Raw genomic sequence first — 20,532 nt, 5'->3', positions numbered from 1 at the left:
ATAAAGATGTGATTTTTCAAATTTTCATATGAACTTACAGATGATTTTATTTCTATCTCTAAGACAGAAGCTTTGCTGTCACTTACCATACTGTATGTAATAGCTTATCTTCCACCTCTTGTTTTACCTGTGGTGTAATGCTGGGTTTGATTTTAGGCCCACAAGGTGTCAATGTTAGAAACCTTTGTACATAGCCCTTTAGATAGCAGAAAGGTATAACTCCCACTGAGACCTGGGGACCTGTAAAAGTCCAGTGTCTGTTTTAACTGTTTTGATGTTAACAGTTAAACCTTGTTAAACTAAGATATTGGATGGTGTTGTTTTTGGCTCACGTCTCACCTTATGACTACATGCCAAGATAGTAGTCCTGTTTCATTCATTTCCAAAATCAAATCTATTCTGCCCCCTGCTGGCTTAGAAAAGGGCATACATACACTGATCTTCTCCCAAGTGGACTACTGGAAGATTTTTTATATCTGTTCTCTCCAGAAACTAATTTTACAGCCTCAAACTGGTTCAGAACATGGCAGCTAGGATTTTAACTGGTAATGATATGACATCACTGCTATCATTGACTCCCCTCCATTGGCTCCCTGTTTGTTTCAGAGTTGGATGTGAGGATTTTACTGATCACTTTTAAAGCCTGTTTTGGACATTGCCCCAGGTTATATTTCTGCAATGCTGTCCCCTTATGAGCCACCCTGCAGTCTTAGATCCTGAGGCAGGGGCTTTCCTGGTTGTTCCAAAGTCACGGATCAAATCTAAAGGAGATCAGGTGTTTGCTTGTTTTTAAACGTGCTGTCTTACTACCTTCTTCTATCTCCTTTGCATCTGTTTTTACTGTATTTTGTTTTTTTCTCCACTGATGTCGTCTTCTTATACATACATACATACAGTGTATTTTAAAAGGATTCAGACCCCTTCACTTTTTTCAGTTTAGGTATGTTACAGAATGATGCTACAGTTGTTTAAATGCATCTTTTCTCTCATTAATCCTGGCTCAGTGACCCATATTAAAGTGAAAACAGAGATTTATTTTTTTGCAAGTTTATTACACTTGTCACTTAGAAAAGACCTTCTCGTTTGGGTCATGTTTATTTTATTGTTCCTGCCTTTGCTATGTCTGTTCGAGAGTAGATTTTGTGCTTACAAATATCGACCACTAGAGGGCATGAAAGCTTCTTTTGTGGCTATGCAAAGTTAGAGGTCTTTATGTAAACCTTAACATTGAAAGCAATCTTTTTTTTTTGCTTTACAATATAATCAAAAATATTCAAAATCTGAAATTTATTTTCAAAATGTTTGAACATCCCAAGGTGTACTTCAAATTTAAAGTACTCTGAAAAAGATCCCGAAACATATCTTTTTGTATCCCATTGTTATCATTACATACTGCTGAGTTAACCTACTTAGTTTTAAATACCATAGCTGTATAGACATGAAGTGGTCTATCCAGTTTTCTGGGTTTGAGCAGTAATAAACCCTGAAACCAACTGTAGCAGTTTAAAATGAAAAGAATGCACCAAAAGAAAATCACACATAGACTGACTGTTTACAGATATATGTGCACCCAAAGCGTATGCACGTGCCCATGAAGTTCAAAGGTGGCTGTAAACCTTCCCTCAGTCTCAGCTGTATATCAGAGTATACACATGCACACGGAGGGAATGACTGCTCGACGTCTGCTTCAGGCTGTATGAACTGGAGAGAACCTCCTATTACTGGAGTGAACCTGAACTCAGCTCCTCATTGGCTGCTAGTTTGGAGGTGTAGATTCATGAGGTCAACTTGGCCGGCAGATAAACTGCCAGCGGCTCAGGGCTTCAAGGAGTAAGGTTTCATAACGTGGAGTTGCATCAGGCAGTTGGATTACTCTCACAACACACATGTATGTTGTAATGCACACATAAAACCATCTTTAGATTGTTGTTTACTTTCTAGCAGACATGAGGTCTTATGTTAATCTGCTCTACTTCTGCATGAGTTGCTTTTTGGACCTTAAGGACTCTCACTAACAGCTGCTACCCTCTCTTCCCCTAGCAGATCACACTGCATTTTCCATCTCAATAGTAGGCAAATGGACTTCTGTTCTGTCCTTTTACCATGTTTCATTTGTATTATCTTGAAGGGCTGTGTTTATTTATTTATTTAAAGTTCATGAGAATAGTTTTTAGATGATAACAGAACAGACTGAAACTAGTACTAATGTCTATTTTTTACCTACAAAAGCAGCTGAGCCTAGAAGGAAGACGACTGCTTATACCTTTGTGCTATTTTTTTATGAATGTAATGACAGCAGGGGGGTAGGTGTCACAGGAAGTGAGTTAGAAGATGCCAAAACTATTTAAATACTCATTGCACATGATATATTTCACTGTTAAAAGAAGGCAGGAGCTATCCAAAACAAACAAACAAACAAACAAACAAACAAAAAAACAAACAAATAAACAGGACAAGAGGAGCAAAGAGGTACTGCAAAACAAACCAAAAACTCTTAACAGGAGCTTTAACACTGGTGAAAACAAGTAAACACATGTATAAAAACATTGTGAGAAATGTTGTCTCAGTAAATTTATGCATATATTGCATAAATAAAATAATTTGGAGCCAATATGAAACTGGCTAAGTTCTGTCTTTTCCTCTCTACTCCAGTGGATTCAACGGGTGGGTCAGGACCCTAAAGTGGGTCGCGGAGCTGTTTTCTGTGGGTCATGCTGTAGAAAGACAAATGCACCAGAGCCCTGAGTATACAAACATCCATATGTGTTTTTTACTTCATTCTTCTGCAATAATAAGTAAACACTTGTTGTTTTCTTGTGATCTTAACATATTTATCTCAAAATATATGAAAGCCCTAAATGGCCATATTTTATTTTACTACACTTGGCCATGATAACATGGTTTCTTTCTGAAGAGAAAAAAAAATGCATGCATGTCCTCCAAGGATTTCTGCAATGATGCACTCATTAAAAATGTTTATTTGTCCTGTTTTTTCACTGTATTTATGGTTAAACCCAAGGGCAATTCACCAAAAACATTTGAGTGGTCAAACGTTTTCAGAAATTTGGGTCACAATTTCTTATCAAGGAGGTGGAGGCAGGTCCTGAGGTTAGACCAGTTGCCTGGTCTACTTAACCCTTTCACAACCATATCACAGAAAGTTTCAGCTCATGTTTTCAAGAGTAGGCTACACCAAAAAGAAAACATTGAACCTACTTTTAAAAATTGTATCGCTCAGATTAGCTTCATGCAATTTTTTAACTTGAGCTAAGTAAAGTTAATTTGAAGCAATTTCTTTTTTATAGTTGCTCCAACAATTTTCCATTTGGAGTATAATTTTAATAATTTATGGAAGCCCTAAGTGGGCTTGCATTTTATCTTCCTTCATTTTCTTGTGATTAGAATTTCAATAATAAAGGTTTTTTTCAGCAATGATGATTTGATTTCAGATGTTTTTCTCAAGATTTTGAGAACTTAACTTATTGTAGGAAAATCTTCATTGTTTCTCTAAAATTACAACATGAATTGAAACTTGAGAAAACAACTGGGCCTGGAGTGTTGGTGAGGTCTGAAAGCAGCTCTGATATGCTACTTAGAAAGCAGTGGCAGGTGTCAGAGCTTCAGTGAAATGCTTGTACTCCAGTGACATGTGCCATCAATATAGCTTCATGCTGTAAATTCAGTGGTATACCTCTGGCTCATCACCAAATTGATCACCACAGTCACATCATATCTATGGAAGCCCATTTCTGCCACTATATATATAAAAAAAAAAATAGAATGTGAAATAACCATATAACAAGAAAAATATCATTCTTTGAAATGTTGAGATAGTAAGTCATAACTGTAAGATAAAAACTAAATATTAAATATAATTGTAAATTGGGATTATGAGCTTGTAGGACATTGATTTCTAGGCCACTTTGCTCTCTAACTCAAACTGTTTGATTGGTTTCTTCTATGTTTCTTGGCCATTTTTGCCTTGCTTGTTTTAATGTGCTTTTAATCACGACATCGCTGGAACTGTGGGAAAGCCCAGATTGTTGGAGGGCTACAGTGATGGTTTTCCTTCTCGAACTTTGTCCCATCTCCACACAAGATCTCTGGAGCTCAGTCAGAGTTCTTGGCCCTTCTCCGGACTACTCAGTGCAGCCGAGCAACCAGCTCTTGGAAGAGTCCCGGTTTAGCCAGATGTCTTCCGTTTGAGAATTATGGTGGGCACTGGAACTTTTAGTGCAGCAGAAATGTTTGTTGTAGCCTTGTCTCTGCAGGCAGTTCCTTTGACCTCATGGCTTGGTTCTTGCTCTGATTTGCATTGTTAGCTGTGACACCCCCTACAGAGAGGGGTGTATCCTTCCAAATCATGTCAAACCAGTTAATTTACCGCAGGTAGATTCCAATCAAAGTGTAGAACCATTTCAGCAAAGCTCCAGAGAAATGGGAGGAAGCATAGCCAAATTTCAAGTGTTTTTGCAAAGGGAACAAAAACTTGTGTAATATGATATTTCAGTTATTTTTCATATATTTGCAAAAATGTCATGATGGAGTACTGAGAGTGGATTAATGAAAACAAAAATATTTTTGACTGTAGGATCAGGCTGCAACGCTGTATTTTACATTATGCATCATATAGGTAATGATGACTAGTGGTTACAGTTTTACAGTTTAGTGATACTGTTGCTTCCAATAAGGAATAACGTCACAAACTAGGTTAGGGCACCCACCACTGTTCTCTTTAGTATGCTGCATGCACTCTATGGCTCACTGCACTGCTAAGGGTAATTACTCATCATTATCATGGAAAAACCGGTTAAAGCCAGATTGATAGATAGCTATATGTCCATTTAGAGCAATCACAGCAGGGGCCGGATTCTGGACTTGGGTCTAACCTGAGGGCCTAACAGGGTCGATATTTAACCATAAAATGCCAACCTTATTTTCACCAGAAATTAATAATGGTTAAAAAACTTGGCAATGATGATAAATGATTTTGTGATTAAAAGGTGAACATGATAAGTTAAAAACTCAAAATCTGAGATAAAAAGTCAAAATTAAAAGTTTAAAAGTAAAGAAACCATGACATTTAAAGTTAAAATGATGTTTTTAAAAGGCAAAATATGAGATAGAATACTGGAACCATGAATTTTAGAAGTCAAAAACTGAGATAAAATTCAAAATCATGGTTTTTAACTTTCAAAATATGAAAAAAATGAGTTTTTAAGGTAAAAATGAGATAGAATTTAAAGTGAGGATTGAAATAGGTCAAAACATGAGATTAAAGTCAACATTGTGATTTTAAAGGGTAAAAAAACTGAGATGAAATTAAAAGTCCTAAGCTTTTAAGGTAAAAAATAAGATAAAGGTTAAAGTCAGGAGTTGAAAAAGGTCATAACATAAGAGAAAAGTCAAAGTCGTGACTTTCAAAGGTCAAAATAGGATTTAAAATTTAAAATTATGAAACTAAAAGGTAAAAACATGAAATAAAAAGTCAAAGTTACGAAATGTAAGGGTAAAAATATGAAATAAATAGTCCAAACCATAACTTTTAGTCATAACTGTGAGATGCACAGTTGAAAAAAGAGAGAAAACCCAATGTCTTTCCCACGTTCCTGACTTTTTATTAAATTATTTTTACTGCTTACTTTTTTTTACTCAACAAGGATATCATAATTCATCAAGGATAAGTTTACATTTTATACTGGAGGAAATCTGCAGACCTCGTACTGGTGGGCCAGTTATGATAAAAATATCATATGATCCGGTGGGCCGGGTATGACTGCACCACTGGCCGGATTTGAGTTTGACACCCCTGATTTAGCACTTCTGTGTTCATTAATTTAATTTATTTACCCATGCTAATAGCCCATCTTGTCTTTTTTTTTTTTTTTTACTGTTATTTCATTGGTTTCCTTCCATGTCTGTGTAGTTCTGCTACTTGGTAGATTACAATGGCTTGTTTGGAGTTGTACAATCTCGTGTTTAATCATGCAAACGTCGTAAATTAAGTCAGTGTCCTCACTTGACTCGTTGAAGTAGCAGCACAGCATCAGATTATATTTCTGGGTTTACTGAACGGATGGGGAGGGGAGGGGCCAAGACAGGAACTACAACTGCACAGTCCAGTTACCCACTTATAGCTCACGTTGTGTGACAGCTTGTGAAGCACAGCAGCACGAGCTACGCTTAAAAACGCAGACTCTCTCTCTCCGGACACCGGTTTTCGGCCATTTTATCCACTAAAATAACGGATTTTTGCACAATTATCGCACCGAGTGCGTTGACCCGGACAGTCTGTGACTGCAGTGTAAGTAAGCGTGCGTGGAAGCCTAACAGCTCTCGTGCAACTTTATGCCTCTGTGAACTTGCAGGGTTGGTAGCGTTTGTATGAGATCAAATGCACCGCAATGCCACGTTACAAGAGCCTCTAAGCTACAAGATCTGTTTATGTTTTTAGGCGATAAATGCAGGCGAAGTCATATATATGTTCTCTTATACACATCAATGTTCACATTATAGTGCATTATGTTTTACTAACCATGCTGAGCGTCACAGAGACGCCTCATATTTAAAATCCGGTTTCTACTCACTCTGAAGTTTGCTCCTTAACACGGGTCTGCTTGAAGGTTGCATACGTTAAAACTTCAGCAAGGCCAAATAATGAATGGGTTCAGCTAGACATGGATTTAATTCCTGTTTGTCTTCATTTGATGAGCAAATGTGTGCATGCAAATTTATTATTGTCTGTCACACTTGTCAGCCTATGCTGTTGTTTTCTGGTATAAATGCAATAGTAGTGTTGGTGAGTTGTTTGATCTTTGAACGCACCATTAACATCAACAATGTGGCTGAGACGTCATCAACACTTTCATCGATAGTTAATGCATCTATTAAAGCTGCAACTGTCAACTAAACACGTATTGTGGTTTTAATTTTACTCTCCATTAAAGACTTTTTAATGTACAGCCATGGCTATTTTTACCCTCAGTGTCAAAATTCTTGGACGCATATCAAAGCAGGTTTGTTATCTCAGATCTCCTGTTTATTTTTCTTGTTCAAGTCTGTTTGGCAATTGCTCACAGATTATGTATCCGACCATTAAATTACATATTTTTTTTCAAGCACAACAAACATACAGCATACACCGCCATACTTTCATATAATTTAGGGAATTTAATGGAAATTATTCCAAATCCAGATATGCATCTGTAGCAACACTCCATCCCATTATGTACTCTGTCCATCCACAGGGGCCATGGCCTTCCTGGGGAGCACGGTTCGGCGGATGGTGTCAGCAGTGCGGGCTCCACGCTCTCCCTTGTGCCGGACACCTGCTCGCTCCTGCAGCTCTGAGCCCACCAAAGAAAAAAATGTCCCCTATGAGAAGACACTAAAACAGCAGGATGGAGCCTCCTCAGGACCAACTAAACCTCTACCCAGGTAGACTGAGTGATTGAATGGTGCCTAAATGTGCTAAATAACTGGCTAGCTCCAGTGGTTTTTGCAACTTGGGCATATTTTATGTTGTGAATCAGTAGTGGAACAGTGTTGATTTGAATATCTTGGATCTGAAAGACATTTTATCTTTATCTTAATAGCAAAGATGCACATTAAATACATAAATTTTCTGCTTGTAAACTATTAAAATATGTATTTTTTTAATTCCTGCTTTAAAAGAACTCATGCAAATATAACAGTCATTTCTTGCCCCTTTTTTATATACAATACAATACAAGAACTTTATTTGTTCTTTATTATTATTATTATATAATATATATTATATTATTGTAGTATATTATTATTATTATTATTATTTGTTTCTTTAATAATTTTATTTATTTTATATGGCTAAACAAGTAAAATATTGGCTAACTACCTCACTTTGGAGCTACTTTTAGGTAGATTATCTCAATATTTTAACAATAGAAACTTTTTTTCTTATAAACAATTTGATGGAAAAAGAGTTAGTAAACATTTTACACCTCAGCAAGGTGCAAGAGCTCCCAAGCTTAGCTTCAGCTTCATAAGCTAGCCACACATAAAAACAGTCTCTGTTCTCTTTCTTTTGTTTAGATTAAACCAGGGATGTCCAAACTTTTTCACTGAAGGCCACATCAAGAAAAATATCAGGGCGACAAGGCTATTTTGATTCACCTTTGGTATATTAAACTCAGCTAAAAAATTTCAATGTGGGATAAGATGTGCTTTGTAAATAAATATATAAACGACTTGTTAATGGCTCACAAGACAAAAAGCCAATCATTGTTAAGGGTTTCGGACTGGCTCTTCCCTTTGCCAGGATGAGAGCAAAGCACCATGCGTCAGAGAGGGGAGACACTGACAGTTCATCTCCACATTCAGACACAAAACAAGAGCAAAGCTGCCAAACTTTATAGGAGTCTTGCTTGAAGATGAATAGTGTGATATGCTTTGTAAATTGGACCTGGAGATGGAGCTGATAATGGACTAAATGAGTGCCATTCTTGCTGCTGTTTGCTGCTGTTTGTCTTCATTAATCAGTTGGTTTATCATTACTATTTGTTGATACCTCAACTGGGTGTGAGAGCCAGGTAGCTGCTTAGCTAGAATTTCAACTTAGGAGACATGTCTGGTATCCTTCTGATACTTAAGACTTGACAGCTGGGAATTCTCAAAACGAGAGGTATAATGGACAATGATAACCACAATTATGCCACAAGCAGAAGCATTCTCAGTCATCTTTGTGCATCTGGCAGTAGTCATGGAAGTCCTGCATAAAATCTTAGGTTGAATAATCTTCACATGTTTGGATGAATGAATGCCAGATCTCTAGTTGGAAGCCTACTGTGAGAGAGAAAACTAAGGTCAGGTCACAATCCTAACCCTCCAGAGTGGAAGTGCATACCCTATGGGTCTCAAACAACGACGATATTTGGACCTACTTTAAGTTTTGTTTCTTATTGTCTCAGCCTGTGTAGCTGTGTCCTCTTGTTTAAGCACAGTACTAACTTGTTTCCAAGTATGCTAGTGTTTGTGTTGTGTCTTGTCTGTTTGTAAAGCGCCCTTGGGTTCACTGGGTTGTTATTATTTGAGTTTATCTAACAAAACAACTGTGGCTTCATACAAATAGCAGAGAGGTGTTAGGGCATGAAGATCTCATGAGAAAAGTAATGAAAGATACAGTGCTTAACAAATTTATTAGACCACCCTAACCCTAACCAAAGTAAGGTTTATGCCACAGCTGCCCTAAATTAACAGCATTGGTAATTACCAAAATCATTTTTTTATGTTTCTGCAATAGTTAATACACCAATATGTAGAAGCTCTTTAACCAAAATGATATTTTTAATGCTAAAATATTATTATTATTGTTATCCATGAATTTTCAAATGTACTGATTTACAAAAAACTGAAAAAAATAGTAAAGCACATTATTGTTTCTTGATTAATTTGTCAAATTATAGTTATTTATTTGCATTCCTGAACAGAAAAATGAGTTTTAGTGGTTGAATGTTATGCTTAATTAATTTCTGACTTCTCAGAGAAGCCCAGTGAGCCGGCTCAAATTTGGGTGAATTCAGTTTGAAATCCCTCATTCCTGTTCAAAATGGTAAAATGTGGAGAGCTCACTGAAAATGACAGAGTCTGCATTAAAGCACTTCATGATGCTGGATGGTCTCTGAGACAAATTTGACAGGTGGTCTAATAAATTTGTTAAGCACTGTATTTCTTTTACAGATGCTGCTAAAGCTACTTTTCAGGTCATGGTTCATCTTATCTGTAGTTTTCTGCTACTGTCATCAGGTCAGCCGACGTGGTGGTGATAGGAGGAGGAAGTCTGGGCTGTCAGACCATCTACCATTTGGCTAAAATGGGAATGACCAATGCAGTTCTACTGGAGAGAGACAGACTGACTGCTGGTACCACCTGGCACACTGCAGGTGAGAATATGAACAGGTGTATTTGCTGTATGTGGAATTTGAGCATCCAAGTATTCTCTTACTATTTCATATGAATATGTTTTTATTCTGTATTCTGAGCATGTTACTAATCTACATTAATTTTAAATTCTGTAAATTACTTGCTCAAGTTAACGTGTTTGTATGTTAATCTATATGTCTGCTAATACGCCTAGACAATTTGCAAATATGTCTGTTTGCTTATAGGCCTGCTGTGGCAGCTGCGGCCCAGTGATGTCGAGGTGGAGCTCTTGGCTCACACCAGAAATGTGATCAGTAAAGACCTGGAGGAGGAAACGGGCCTTCACACAGGCTGGATCCAAAATGGCGGGCTCTTCATCGCCTCTAACAAGCAGAGACTGGATGAGTACAAACGCCTCATGTCGGTAAGAGTTGAGATGGCCTAGTTTGCTCATTGTGTCTGAAGTATTGTTGTGTTAATACATTATTTTTAGTGTCATGATCTGTTCACATTTAAACAAACGCTGTAAGTCCACTCAGAGAAGTGGCGTCACAATTAGAGCAAAAAAAAAAAAAAACTCCAAGGGATGCTGATGACCTGATGGTTAGGTCTCACCACATGCCTAGAGGCTATGGACAAATCCAGGGAGAGAATGGGCATTTAAGAGTCGACATTACAGCAGTGGAATCTGAACTTTGATTAGACAATGATTTAATGAACATCAGGAAGAACCTTTGCAATTTTTATGCTGCTTTAAAAGTTGAGAAATAAAGAGGAAGTGCACATAACACAAACTTTACTTCATGAAGTTTATTTTGTCATCAACTTTTTCCTCCTCTGCTCTCGATGACCATGAATAAACAGATGTTATCAGCTGGCAAATCCAAAAATGTCATAAAAGTTAATGCTGTTTTTACGAAACCTGGTACTGATTAATCATGCATGGATAGTTTAAGGCAAAAATTAAGTTTGTAAGTACACATGCGGACACCTGAAAGGATGCATCACCAGGCTTTGGTGTTTGCAGTAAAGACAGGCTGCTGGAAAAAGAAAGCAGGTGGCAAAGAATAACTTCCATCAGCAGTAATCTGACAATGCTTAATCTATCACTATAAATAAATAACGGCATAAAGTTGCAGATTAAACCCCAATTTTAAAACAACGAAAGTGAGACAGTGCACGTAGATGGTTGTAAAATCAAGCACTTACCTGTACAGTCACTAACGAAACAAATATGTGTGATTTTTGTCACTGTCTCTCACTTGTGAAAATACAATAACAGTTTTTTAAGCCAATTTTTAAGTTGTTTGATCAATATAGAGCAGAGAACTTTGTTTAAAATGGCCAAAGTCCATTTCAAACATGACCTCACCAATACATGGTTTTAAACTTATCTACTGATCCTGATCAAGGTGTTTGGATCAGTAATCCTGAACTAAAATGAACAGTTAATTCTGGTATGCTACTGGTAATTTAACACATCTTTCTCAGGACTGCTTTATTGTAAAAATACAAATACAGATACTTCAGTGATTATGCTTGAAAGCTTTTTACTGTGAAGTAAATGCTGAAATAGATTCAAAGATTTATAACTTCACTAAAAATATTACTGCCTTCTTTTTCCAGCTGGGTAAGGTTTACGGTATCGAGTCCCATGTGCTGTCACCTGCAGAGACCAAGGACTTGTATCCTCTGATGAACGTTGATGATCTGTATGGAACCCTGTATGTACCTAAAGATGGCACCATGGACCCAGCCGGCACCTGCACCACCTTGACCAGAGCTGCATCTGCCAGGGGAGCCATGGTAATGTGGGGTGATTATTCGCATGGATATACAATACGTGTCAACTAATATTGAATTGTAGCTTATTATACAAAATAAAATGTCAGTGATTCACAATTTCTACTGACAAAGAAAGAATAAACATGAAAAACTTCTTGACATTGCCTTAGATAGCTACAGTAAACTGAATAATGTCCTTACAAAGTGTACAGTGCCTATTTAAAGTATTCAACCCCTTGGATGTTTTACCATTGGTTGATTTTATAAATCAGTAGGTGTCAATACAGTTTGGCTTTTTTTAAAAAAAAAGAATCACAGAAAACCCTCAGAGAAAATGTTGCTGAAAAGTTTAAGTCGGGGGTGGTTACAAAAAAATTCCAAGGCACTGTACTTTGTTGGAGTGGCAGAGAAAAAGCCTCTTTTGAAGAAAACTCAGATGAAATCTTGTCTAGAGTTTGTTAACCCTTAGAGCTCATAGCTATTTTTTCACCGTCATGTCTCATCTGGACTTTTTGCTTAAAAAGCTTGTAAAAATCAACCCTGTTGTGCACAGTCAAGCTCTATACATCCTTTTTTTTTTTTCAGGACAACCCGGGCTTTAAGAATATATCTAATACAGTAATGTCACTTTAATTTTGAAAAGGTTATAGGACTCCAAAGACAAAATAAAAAAACAAATCAGAATTTGAAACTCAGTGATTTTTATTGATAACACCCAGTAAACAATTGTGACATTTTCTTTGCACAGACTTGTTCTCCCATCTTTTGGGGACAAAACTGTGAAAAAATAAACATTCTGTGACTAACGGTTTTAAAAATATCTACATATATATATACAAAAAAAGTCCACGTGCTTTTTTGCAGTTAGATTCATTTGTGCCGTTCCTTTAAGCAGTAGAGAAGCAACTGGTCGACTACCACTCCCACAATGTACTGCATGTTAACATTGCCCTCAACAAATATGGTGCTACCCACCAAAGAAAGCCAAAGTAAATGACTGAAAATTGATTAAAAACTGACAACAAGATGCTTGTTATTGGATGTAACGCCTTGGATTTAATCTTTAAAGACCCTGAAAAGTCACCCAAGTTTCGGGCTCGCTAGAATGGCGTCCTTTAGGGCCATGGACATATCGATGGTAGCAAACGAACGGCAAAATGATCAACTTTCAGAGGTAAAAAAGAGTAAGTGTGTGACATATGGTTCAAAAGTTATTAATGTTTTTCTAAACAGTGTCACCTCTTGTTGTATACAACAACCCTGTCTTCAGAGACCCCAGGAAGTCAGCCAAGTTCTGGGCTCACTAGAAAATATTCTGTAAGAGCTACGAATGCATGAAGAACATATTTTGAAAGGCACAACACAGGAAAAAAAAAACAAGTTAGTGCCTATGACTTACAGTTCAAAAGTTACCAAGCACTTTACAAAGGGTTGTGCCTGCGGGAAGGATCCATGCCACTGGAGCTCTAATGGTTAAAAGGCATGTGGGAGACTCCATGGTCAAGTGGAAGAAAGAAACACAGAAATGGGTTAAAGACAACGATGTGAATGTTCTGAAGTGTCCAAATCAAAGCCCAAACCTCAATCCAATTTGAAATTTGCAGCAGGACTTGAAAAGGGCTGTTCACATGCTGCCACCTTACCTAACATAATCCTAACCTAAAGTCACCATTATTGATTGTATATTGCAAGTGGCCACATTGTGCCTCACATTGCTGGCATACATAGCAACAAAGACCAAGTCAGTGGGGGTTGGTGCTATTTTTCACCATCTTTTGTCTCATGAGATTATCACAGTGTATCTAAAGAAAATAGGGGTATAATGATGAGTAAAGAAGCCTTGTGTAGTGCTGATCAAATTGAAAGACAGCTCAGTTGAAGACAAGAAGGGGCCAGAGGAGGTGGGTGAGGGACTCACTGACTTTGTGTTTGTCAACTTCACAATCGTCACCGAGGTCCACTGCCATGAAACAAACAGATGTACCATCTACACAGCTGCACAGAAACTGCAGGTTGTGGGCTTTACTGCACATAATCGACAACTAGGAAGCACTGAAAACAGACTGCAGCCTAAATATTGGTGCAACCTGTGATCTGGAATTTATGGTATATTCAAAAACTGTAAATAGCAGAAGTACAGGTGCTTACGAATATCTAATTAAGCTTTACGTTTTTCATTCAGATCACTCTGTGCAAAATATCTTCATTTACTTAAAGTGTGTTCACTGTGTTTTTAATGTACTTTACTTGTGATCTCCAGCAGCTCTTACTAGTTAGTTATTTATTGAACTGCAACCACACAGCATGGTACTGTGTAAAAATAACTCCCTTATCTGAACAAGAAAAGTGTAGATAGCAAGTCATAACCTTGTGTAAAGCTAAATATTAATTACTGTTTCAGCCGAGTGGCCTCTTAGGGAGCACAAAGTCAGTATGCCCAAAATATCAAAATAATGGACTTATTTTTGCGTCCCATTATTTAAACTTTTCATATTTATAATGTTCAGAGCTTTAACTAACAACAAAAGTGGGGTATAATGTGAATAGGACAGACTTTACAAAGACAGTTTCTTTACAGAAAACCTTTCTAGGTTTAGGCTTTAGTCTGACCTTTTTGTCCATTATTGTAGCTGCTTTTTAGGTTGATAACCATGGTAACTGAGCCTGCTCAAGCTGCTGTTAAAGTGGGATAAGCTTTGACTTCTGTCACAGAGTTGTGGAGAACCTCAGCACTTAACTTTCTCTCTAGTGTGTTTATAGTGCCTATAAAAAGTATTCACCCCCTTGCATGTTTTACCCTTTAACTGATTTTATAAATCAGAATTCGGAATTGGATTAGGACTGAAAAAAATGTGGATTGGCCCTGAAGCCCTCATGCCACTGACACAATGCATCACTTCCTGTGTTCTGCTTTCAATGTTGTCCTTCAAGGTATTTGTGTACTTATCCATTTCAGTGTTGTTTCTGAATTTATGTGATTGCGTTTCCTATGTTTTATGTTTTTACCTGCCTGCAAAGCAAATTTCCCTCAGGGGACAATAAAGTTGTAGCTGAAGTTGTCATTTCAGTGTCAGTAGAAGTACTGCTAAATTGATCATTCTACTCTAGTATTTGATCAGTTTTTAATCACAGAGGCCAGTTGATTGCTTTACAACTATATGTTATCATCAAGCGCTCAGCTCAGCTTGATTCTCTCATTGTGGCCTCTTTTCCTGCCTTCTTCTCGCTCTCCTCCCTGGTATTTTGTTGTCAATCTTACAGATAATATACATGTGTGAAATGTACACTTCTACTTCTGGTTAATAAATAGATCAACTATTAATTTAATTATATTAAATCATATGAAGTGTTAGCAAAGTAGTCTAGTTTTTCTTGCATGATGGATTCAGTTGCTCATTACATGTTGTAAATCTACCGCTATGTCATAACACAGGTGTGTTGTAGGGCATCATGTCCAACAAAAAAATCCAGGAAAACCCATATATTCATTTGCAACAATTCAGTGCTTGACCTTTATTAGGCAGGTTGTCAAAACACTTGCTAACAACTTTAGATCATGATGTCAGATCTCAATCAGTATATTAGAGCTAAAGTTGAACCACCATCAACCAACACCTGCCAGTACTTTTTTCAGGCATAATTTGTGTAGGAATGACACATAGTCATTACTATTGTGACTATTTTGACACCTTCTTTCCATAGTAACTCCCTGAATAAGAGACAGGACACTTAAGGAATCCTGGAAAGTCTCTGCTAGGGTCCCTAGCAGACCTGGCCACCCTCCTCTGTCCCCGGTCTCTGCAGAGCTGGTCTGATATCCTGTCAGTGTCTTGGTTGCATGAGTTCCTTTTTAGGAAGCTGCATAGCTAGAGAGCACTGATCATGTTTTTGGTTCCTTTTTTAGTTTTTAAGAGGGAGACTGCTTTTAATGTGTGCTGAGACTTTCTGTTAGCAGTTTGTATGTCCATAAAGAATTTAGTACATTTTAAAGTTTGTGTGTTTGCCCTTTTTGATCATTTTGATTTGATCCGTTGTACTCCAACAAGCTTTCTCTTCTTTTTTATTAAGTTGGGGATGTTTGTTCTCCATGGTGCTGAAAGTCTCAGTGAGTAACGATTGTTTTGGTGTATACTGCTTTTTTTCTCCATCTTCTTGTTCTCCTGCTGCTGCTTTGTTACCAAGGTTTCAAATACAGATGCTTTGTCACAGACACCACTGTATCGGACACACAAGGTGCTTTTTGTGTAAGCTAGAGATGCATTGAGTTAAAGGTCATTAAACCCAACTCATTTTAGTTTAGGCTCGAAGCATTTTGTCAAAGGATTGAATGAAATTCCGTAAAGTTGTTCACACTATGCTCGCTCGCTCTGCTTGCACCTGCATGCCAGCAAATGCTTGGACCATCCTGCTTGTAACTGTATGGTGTTATTTTTAAACACCTGGTAGTAATACCTTATCGCATATGACATTTTTTGTATAGTTTAACCGTATAGAATTTTGATACTAAACAGTCCTAAAGGCCTATCTGTCCTAAAGCTCTCTGTGCACACTTTCTTTGATGGATGAGTCTTTCCAATAAAACCAGCCCTTCACAAGCTTACGTTACTAAACAGTAGACCATTCTCGACCTCCTCCATTAGGATTTTGACCTAATGAAGGAGAAAAGTCATGCCCCCTATCTGGCCTGCATTGCCATGTAACCCAGCATGTTTCAAAACCACATACAATCCACAATGAATGTTTTTTCTTTTTCTTTTTTTTATTTAACCTTTATTTAACCAGGTTAGTCCCACTGAGATCAAAGATCTCTTAAAGGGAGACCTGGCCAAGAATGGCAGCAGTACAGTTTCAAAATCAAACTCACATAGTTCATAATAAACAACAGGTGCAGTAATAATAAAACATCAGCTAAAACTGCATGCTTTGCACAGCCTACCTTTTAGATAGAAAAAAAGTGTAAAAAGCATTTATTATTGAATTTTAAAGCAGTTCTTTATTTTTTAACGGTAATGAATGGCATTTAAGCTCATGAAACACACCATGAATAACAGGTATAAGATGAAAAATTTTATTTTGATATCACATGTTCATGCTTGCATGCACGAGCACGTAATAAACACAGATTTAAAAACACACAAAGATGCAGAGTCTGGTGGCTCTAGTTGAGCCTTGCACTCTTCTGCGGGGGCACCAGTTCCTCAGAGAAGCCTTCTTGAGTGGTTTTTCTCTTCGCAGCTGTTGAGCCACTGCTTTGGCCACAGCTGCTGCATGGTGCAGCAGGACTGGTCACAGAGTCTTTCCGACTTTTCTTGTTGGCGCTGCTGTCTGTATTTTCCTGTCCCCCATCTTCGTGACTGGGTAGCCGTCTTTTAAGCCCTGCCCTGCTGCCAGAGGGGGTCTGGCTAGTCTGGGGGGCGTCTTTGTTCACCTGCCGGTGAGGGGTGTTGGCAGCATGACTTGAGGCACTTTCCCTGTGATTCAATAAAAATGTTTACAGATTGAAAAATTCAGTGAGCAAAAAGCAGGCAACAAACTTCTTAGTTCTTCTACACAGTAAACTCAGTAATGATAATGTATTTGACAAAGGCTGTCATACCTGTGCTCAAGCTTATCCCGTTTTGAAGGATGAAAAGATTCAGTGGTCTCCTCCTCCTGATGAGCCCTCCTTTTTACCCCTGCCTTTCTTGTACTCTGTGATGTACAGGGCTGGTCACTGGAAGGTGTGTGTTCGCTATCATCAGGACCACGGGAAGTTGAAAGGTTCTGCTGGGATGGGTCAGCCACATTGGAGGTAGACCCCCCAGCATTGAAATCGTCAGTGGAAACCCTGCTCTGACAGATTTCCATCAACTTTTTGCCAGACCGAACACTGCAAAACAGTATTTCATGACATTAGGCGATCTTATTAATGATGTGACTATTGGACACCAAAAATAGACAAGTAACATCAATCAAACTATGAAAAATGGTGTCGCCAAGGGTCTGTTCTGGGTCCTTTTTTGATCTTTTTTTCTTACATATTGCGTGAAAATATTAACACATTTCTATGACAATAACACAATTTTGTATAGACTGCCATGCTCATCATTGTCACTTCCTCCTGATTAATCAATCAAAATCAAGGAGGGGTGGGACTTCTTGTTGTCAAGTCAAAAGATCTGAGAGCACAATTTCTAGGTTTAAAGCTGCAGGATTATTTTACATCATTTTGTCTTGATGATGTTTCCTTAACTAAAGGAAATTATTAAATGCTCAGAGATATTTATTAAAGACCGTTTGTCACTCTGAAACTGATGGTATGGGTGCTGCATGAGTAAAAAGCACAATCTATGGACCCTTAATTATCATTTTTTAAAATCAGAGTATTTACTTACTAACTGGATTTTGTCATGAAGTCAATTTGACTCATCGTGATAAATGGATGCTCGAGCACCTCTCGGGGAGTTAGCCGACGGTGTGGATCAATTTCAAGCATCCCCTTAAGCATCTTAACAAACATATCTCTGTCGATCCTTTCAACATCTTTGTTTGCACCTTCCTCAGATGTGAGTGGTGGGATCTGAAACACGGAGGAAACACAACAACAAAGTTCAGGGATAAAACCAAGAAACCCAGAGTGAAAAAAACAACAACTGTAGACTTTTTATATTTTTCTTTTTTATATATTAATAGTTACATACCTTCAGAAGTTGGTCTAGTGACTCAAGGTACAGCCTCCTGAGCTCCATTGGCTGGATGCCTGTCTCCAAGAAGTACTCTTCCTGATCCTGAACAGACAGTGAATATGTTAGCCACGTTATTCTGAGCACAGTTTAAAAGCAGGCAGACAAACACAGATATAAAGGATGCAAAATATTATCAGCATGGTATCAGCAGGTGTGAGCTAGAAAAGATAAATATCAGTATCTGCAAATGTGTGACAGCATTTCTATGACTAGCAGACATTCATCCATACACTTTACTTTTTTACTGTTACAAACTGGCACAATACAAATAAAGAAATGGTTCTTGCTTTCCCAAGATAGCAAGGCTATTCTTTGAGAAATTACCAAAATAAGACTGAATGGTTGGACATCTTTAGAAATCTAAGTTCAATTCTGCTGTTCATTTGATTTGATGATTTTAGCTAAATAGGAAATGGCCTCATATCAATCTTTACCAGGGACAATAAAGTGCCTAAACCCGCCCCTGGCTTTTGTTAAATCAGAGTAATGGTGAAATAGTTGGTACCATTAGAATCCAGTTGCTGTTAAGAGGATCGTCGTCTCCATTGAAAAACCAGTCGACATATTTTGCCTGGTTGAGGAGGCTATCAGGTATCTGACCCTGAAGGTCCTGGATGTACCTTAACTGAAAGTGAAACAGAAGTTACACAAGAAGTCAAAATCTTCATTCATTTGAATATTTTAAGCAGTATAGCAGTTTATCTCATCTAAATCTTTAGTAAGAGGCACAATAAGACCTACTGATAAGTACAACAGCTTCACTGTATATCAAAAGGCTTAATCTGTAATTTGATAACACATTTTACATTTTATACAAAGTAAATCAATCTACCTTTTCAACAAACATGAAATACAACATTTTTGCACATGAACTCTTAAAAAGTTCCATAAAACTTCAGGCAGACTGCCCCTTTAATCTTCCTGAGAAAAGAAAGATGTGGGAGTGCCCCTCACACTTGCTCTGGTGTTTTTTCATATATTTTTGATGTTTTCCGCTCATCAGTCTCTCCCAAATTCTCATGGAAAATTTACAAGGCAGGAAAAAAAATCTTGAGTATGTTTTAAGGAGATTTAACAACATAGTAAAACTTAAGTACCATATCATATTCACAGTTGCCCGGGTACAGCGTGGTGCCGAGGTGGAGATATGCCGCTATGCAACCCAGGGACCACATGTCTATGGCCTCAGAAAAGCCAAGTCCCAGTATAATCTCAGGAGACCTTTTAGAGAAAAAACACAACCAGCTTTAGACACAAGTATGAGCACAGTTTTAAAAACGTTGGGACACTGTGAAATACAAATAAAGACAGAATGCAATGATTTGCAATTCTCACTAACCCATACTTTACTCACATAAACAACAAATCAGATGTTGAAATGGAGACATTTACCATTTCATGAAAATACTAGCTCATTTTGAAAATGATGGCTGCAACACATCCAAAAAAAGTAGAGACAGGGCCATGTTTACCACTGTGTAGCACACACAGTTCTTTTAACAACAATATGTAAATGTCTGGGAATTGAGGGGACATGTTAACATGTCATGTGAACATCTGATATGCTGTTTATGTTCCATTGTGTATAAGCCACCTGTATGTATGGATCATAAATGGTTTTGGCTACTCACCTGTAGTGTCGTGTTTGTATATAAGCGCCCACTGTGGCAGCTGAGACATCACATGCTAAGCCAAAGTCAATGACCTTAATCTTGTAGGGCAGCTCGGGGTGGTTGGCCATCATGACGTTCTCGGGCTTTAGATCGGCGTGTATCATCCCCACAGTCTTGAGATGGTCAAGAGCGTTTGCAATCTGAAAGTTGGTGATAAATTTAACAACAGACCAGACGATTCCCCTGAAGTCTTGATGTTCAGTGTAGTCATGAATGCCAGTGAAATGTAGTGAAACATACCTGCTGGATGATGGGCCGAGTTTCTCTCAGTTGGAGAGGTTTGTAGTTCCTCACCATCATAAAATCTGCCAGACTTTTATCCAGCTGTTCAAATTCGAGGCAAAAATAGTCCCTGTCAATAAAGGCTGTGTGCCATTTGACGATGTTGCAGCGCTCAGAGTCTAGCTGCGAAAGCTTCTCAAGGTTGTCCACCTGGGGTTGCACAAAAGTAA

At 37.9% G+C, this 20,532-nt stretch overlaps 1 protein-coding gene across 1 annotated transcript in view; it reads left to right on the top strand.

Annotated features, from left to right (window-relative positions):
• Positions 1 to 6,143: 6,143 nt before the first annotated feature.
• The window catches only part of sardh (sarcosine dehydrogenase), a 102,640-nt gene continuing 88,251 nt past the window's right edge, over positions 6,144 to 20,532 (top strand). The window contains exons 1-5 of the mRNA XM_041811745.1: positions 6,144 to 6,304; positions 7,248 to 7,437; positions 9,781 to 9,917; positions 10,143 to 10,321; positions 11,524 to 11,703. Of these exons, the coding sequence (XP_041667679.1) occupies positions 7,253 to 7,437; positions 9,781 to 9,917; positions 10,143 to 10,321; positions 11,524 to 11,703 (681 nt within the window). The 5' untranslated portion in view covers positions 6,144 to 6,304; positions 7,248 to 7,252. The remainder of the gene's footprint in view (positions 6,305 to 7,247; positions 7,438 to 9,780; positions 9,918 to 10,142; positions 10,322 to 11,523; positions 11,704 to 20,532) is intronic.

The sequence above is a fragment of the Cheilinus undulatus genome, linkage group 17 (genome assembly GCF_018320785.1).
Source record: "Cheilinus undulatus linkage group 17, ASM1832078v1, whole genome shotgun sequence".
Classification (NCBI taxonomy): domain Eukaryota; kingdom Metazoa; phylum Chordata; class Actinopteri; order Labriformes; family Labridae; genus Cheilinus; species Cheilinus undulatus.
Note: the sequence above shows the minus strand (reverse complement) of the source record. Positions and strands in the feature narration are given on the sequence as shown.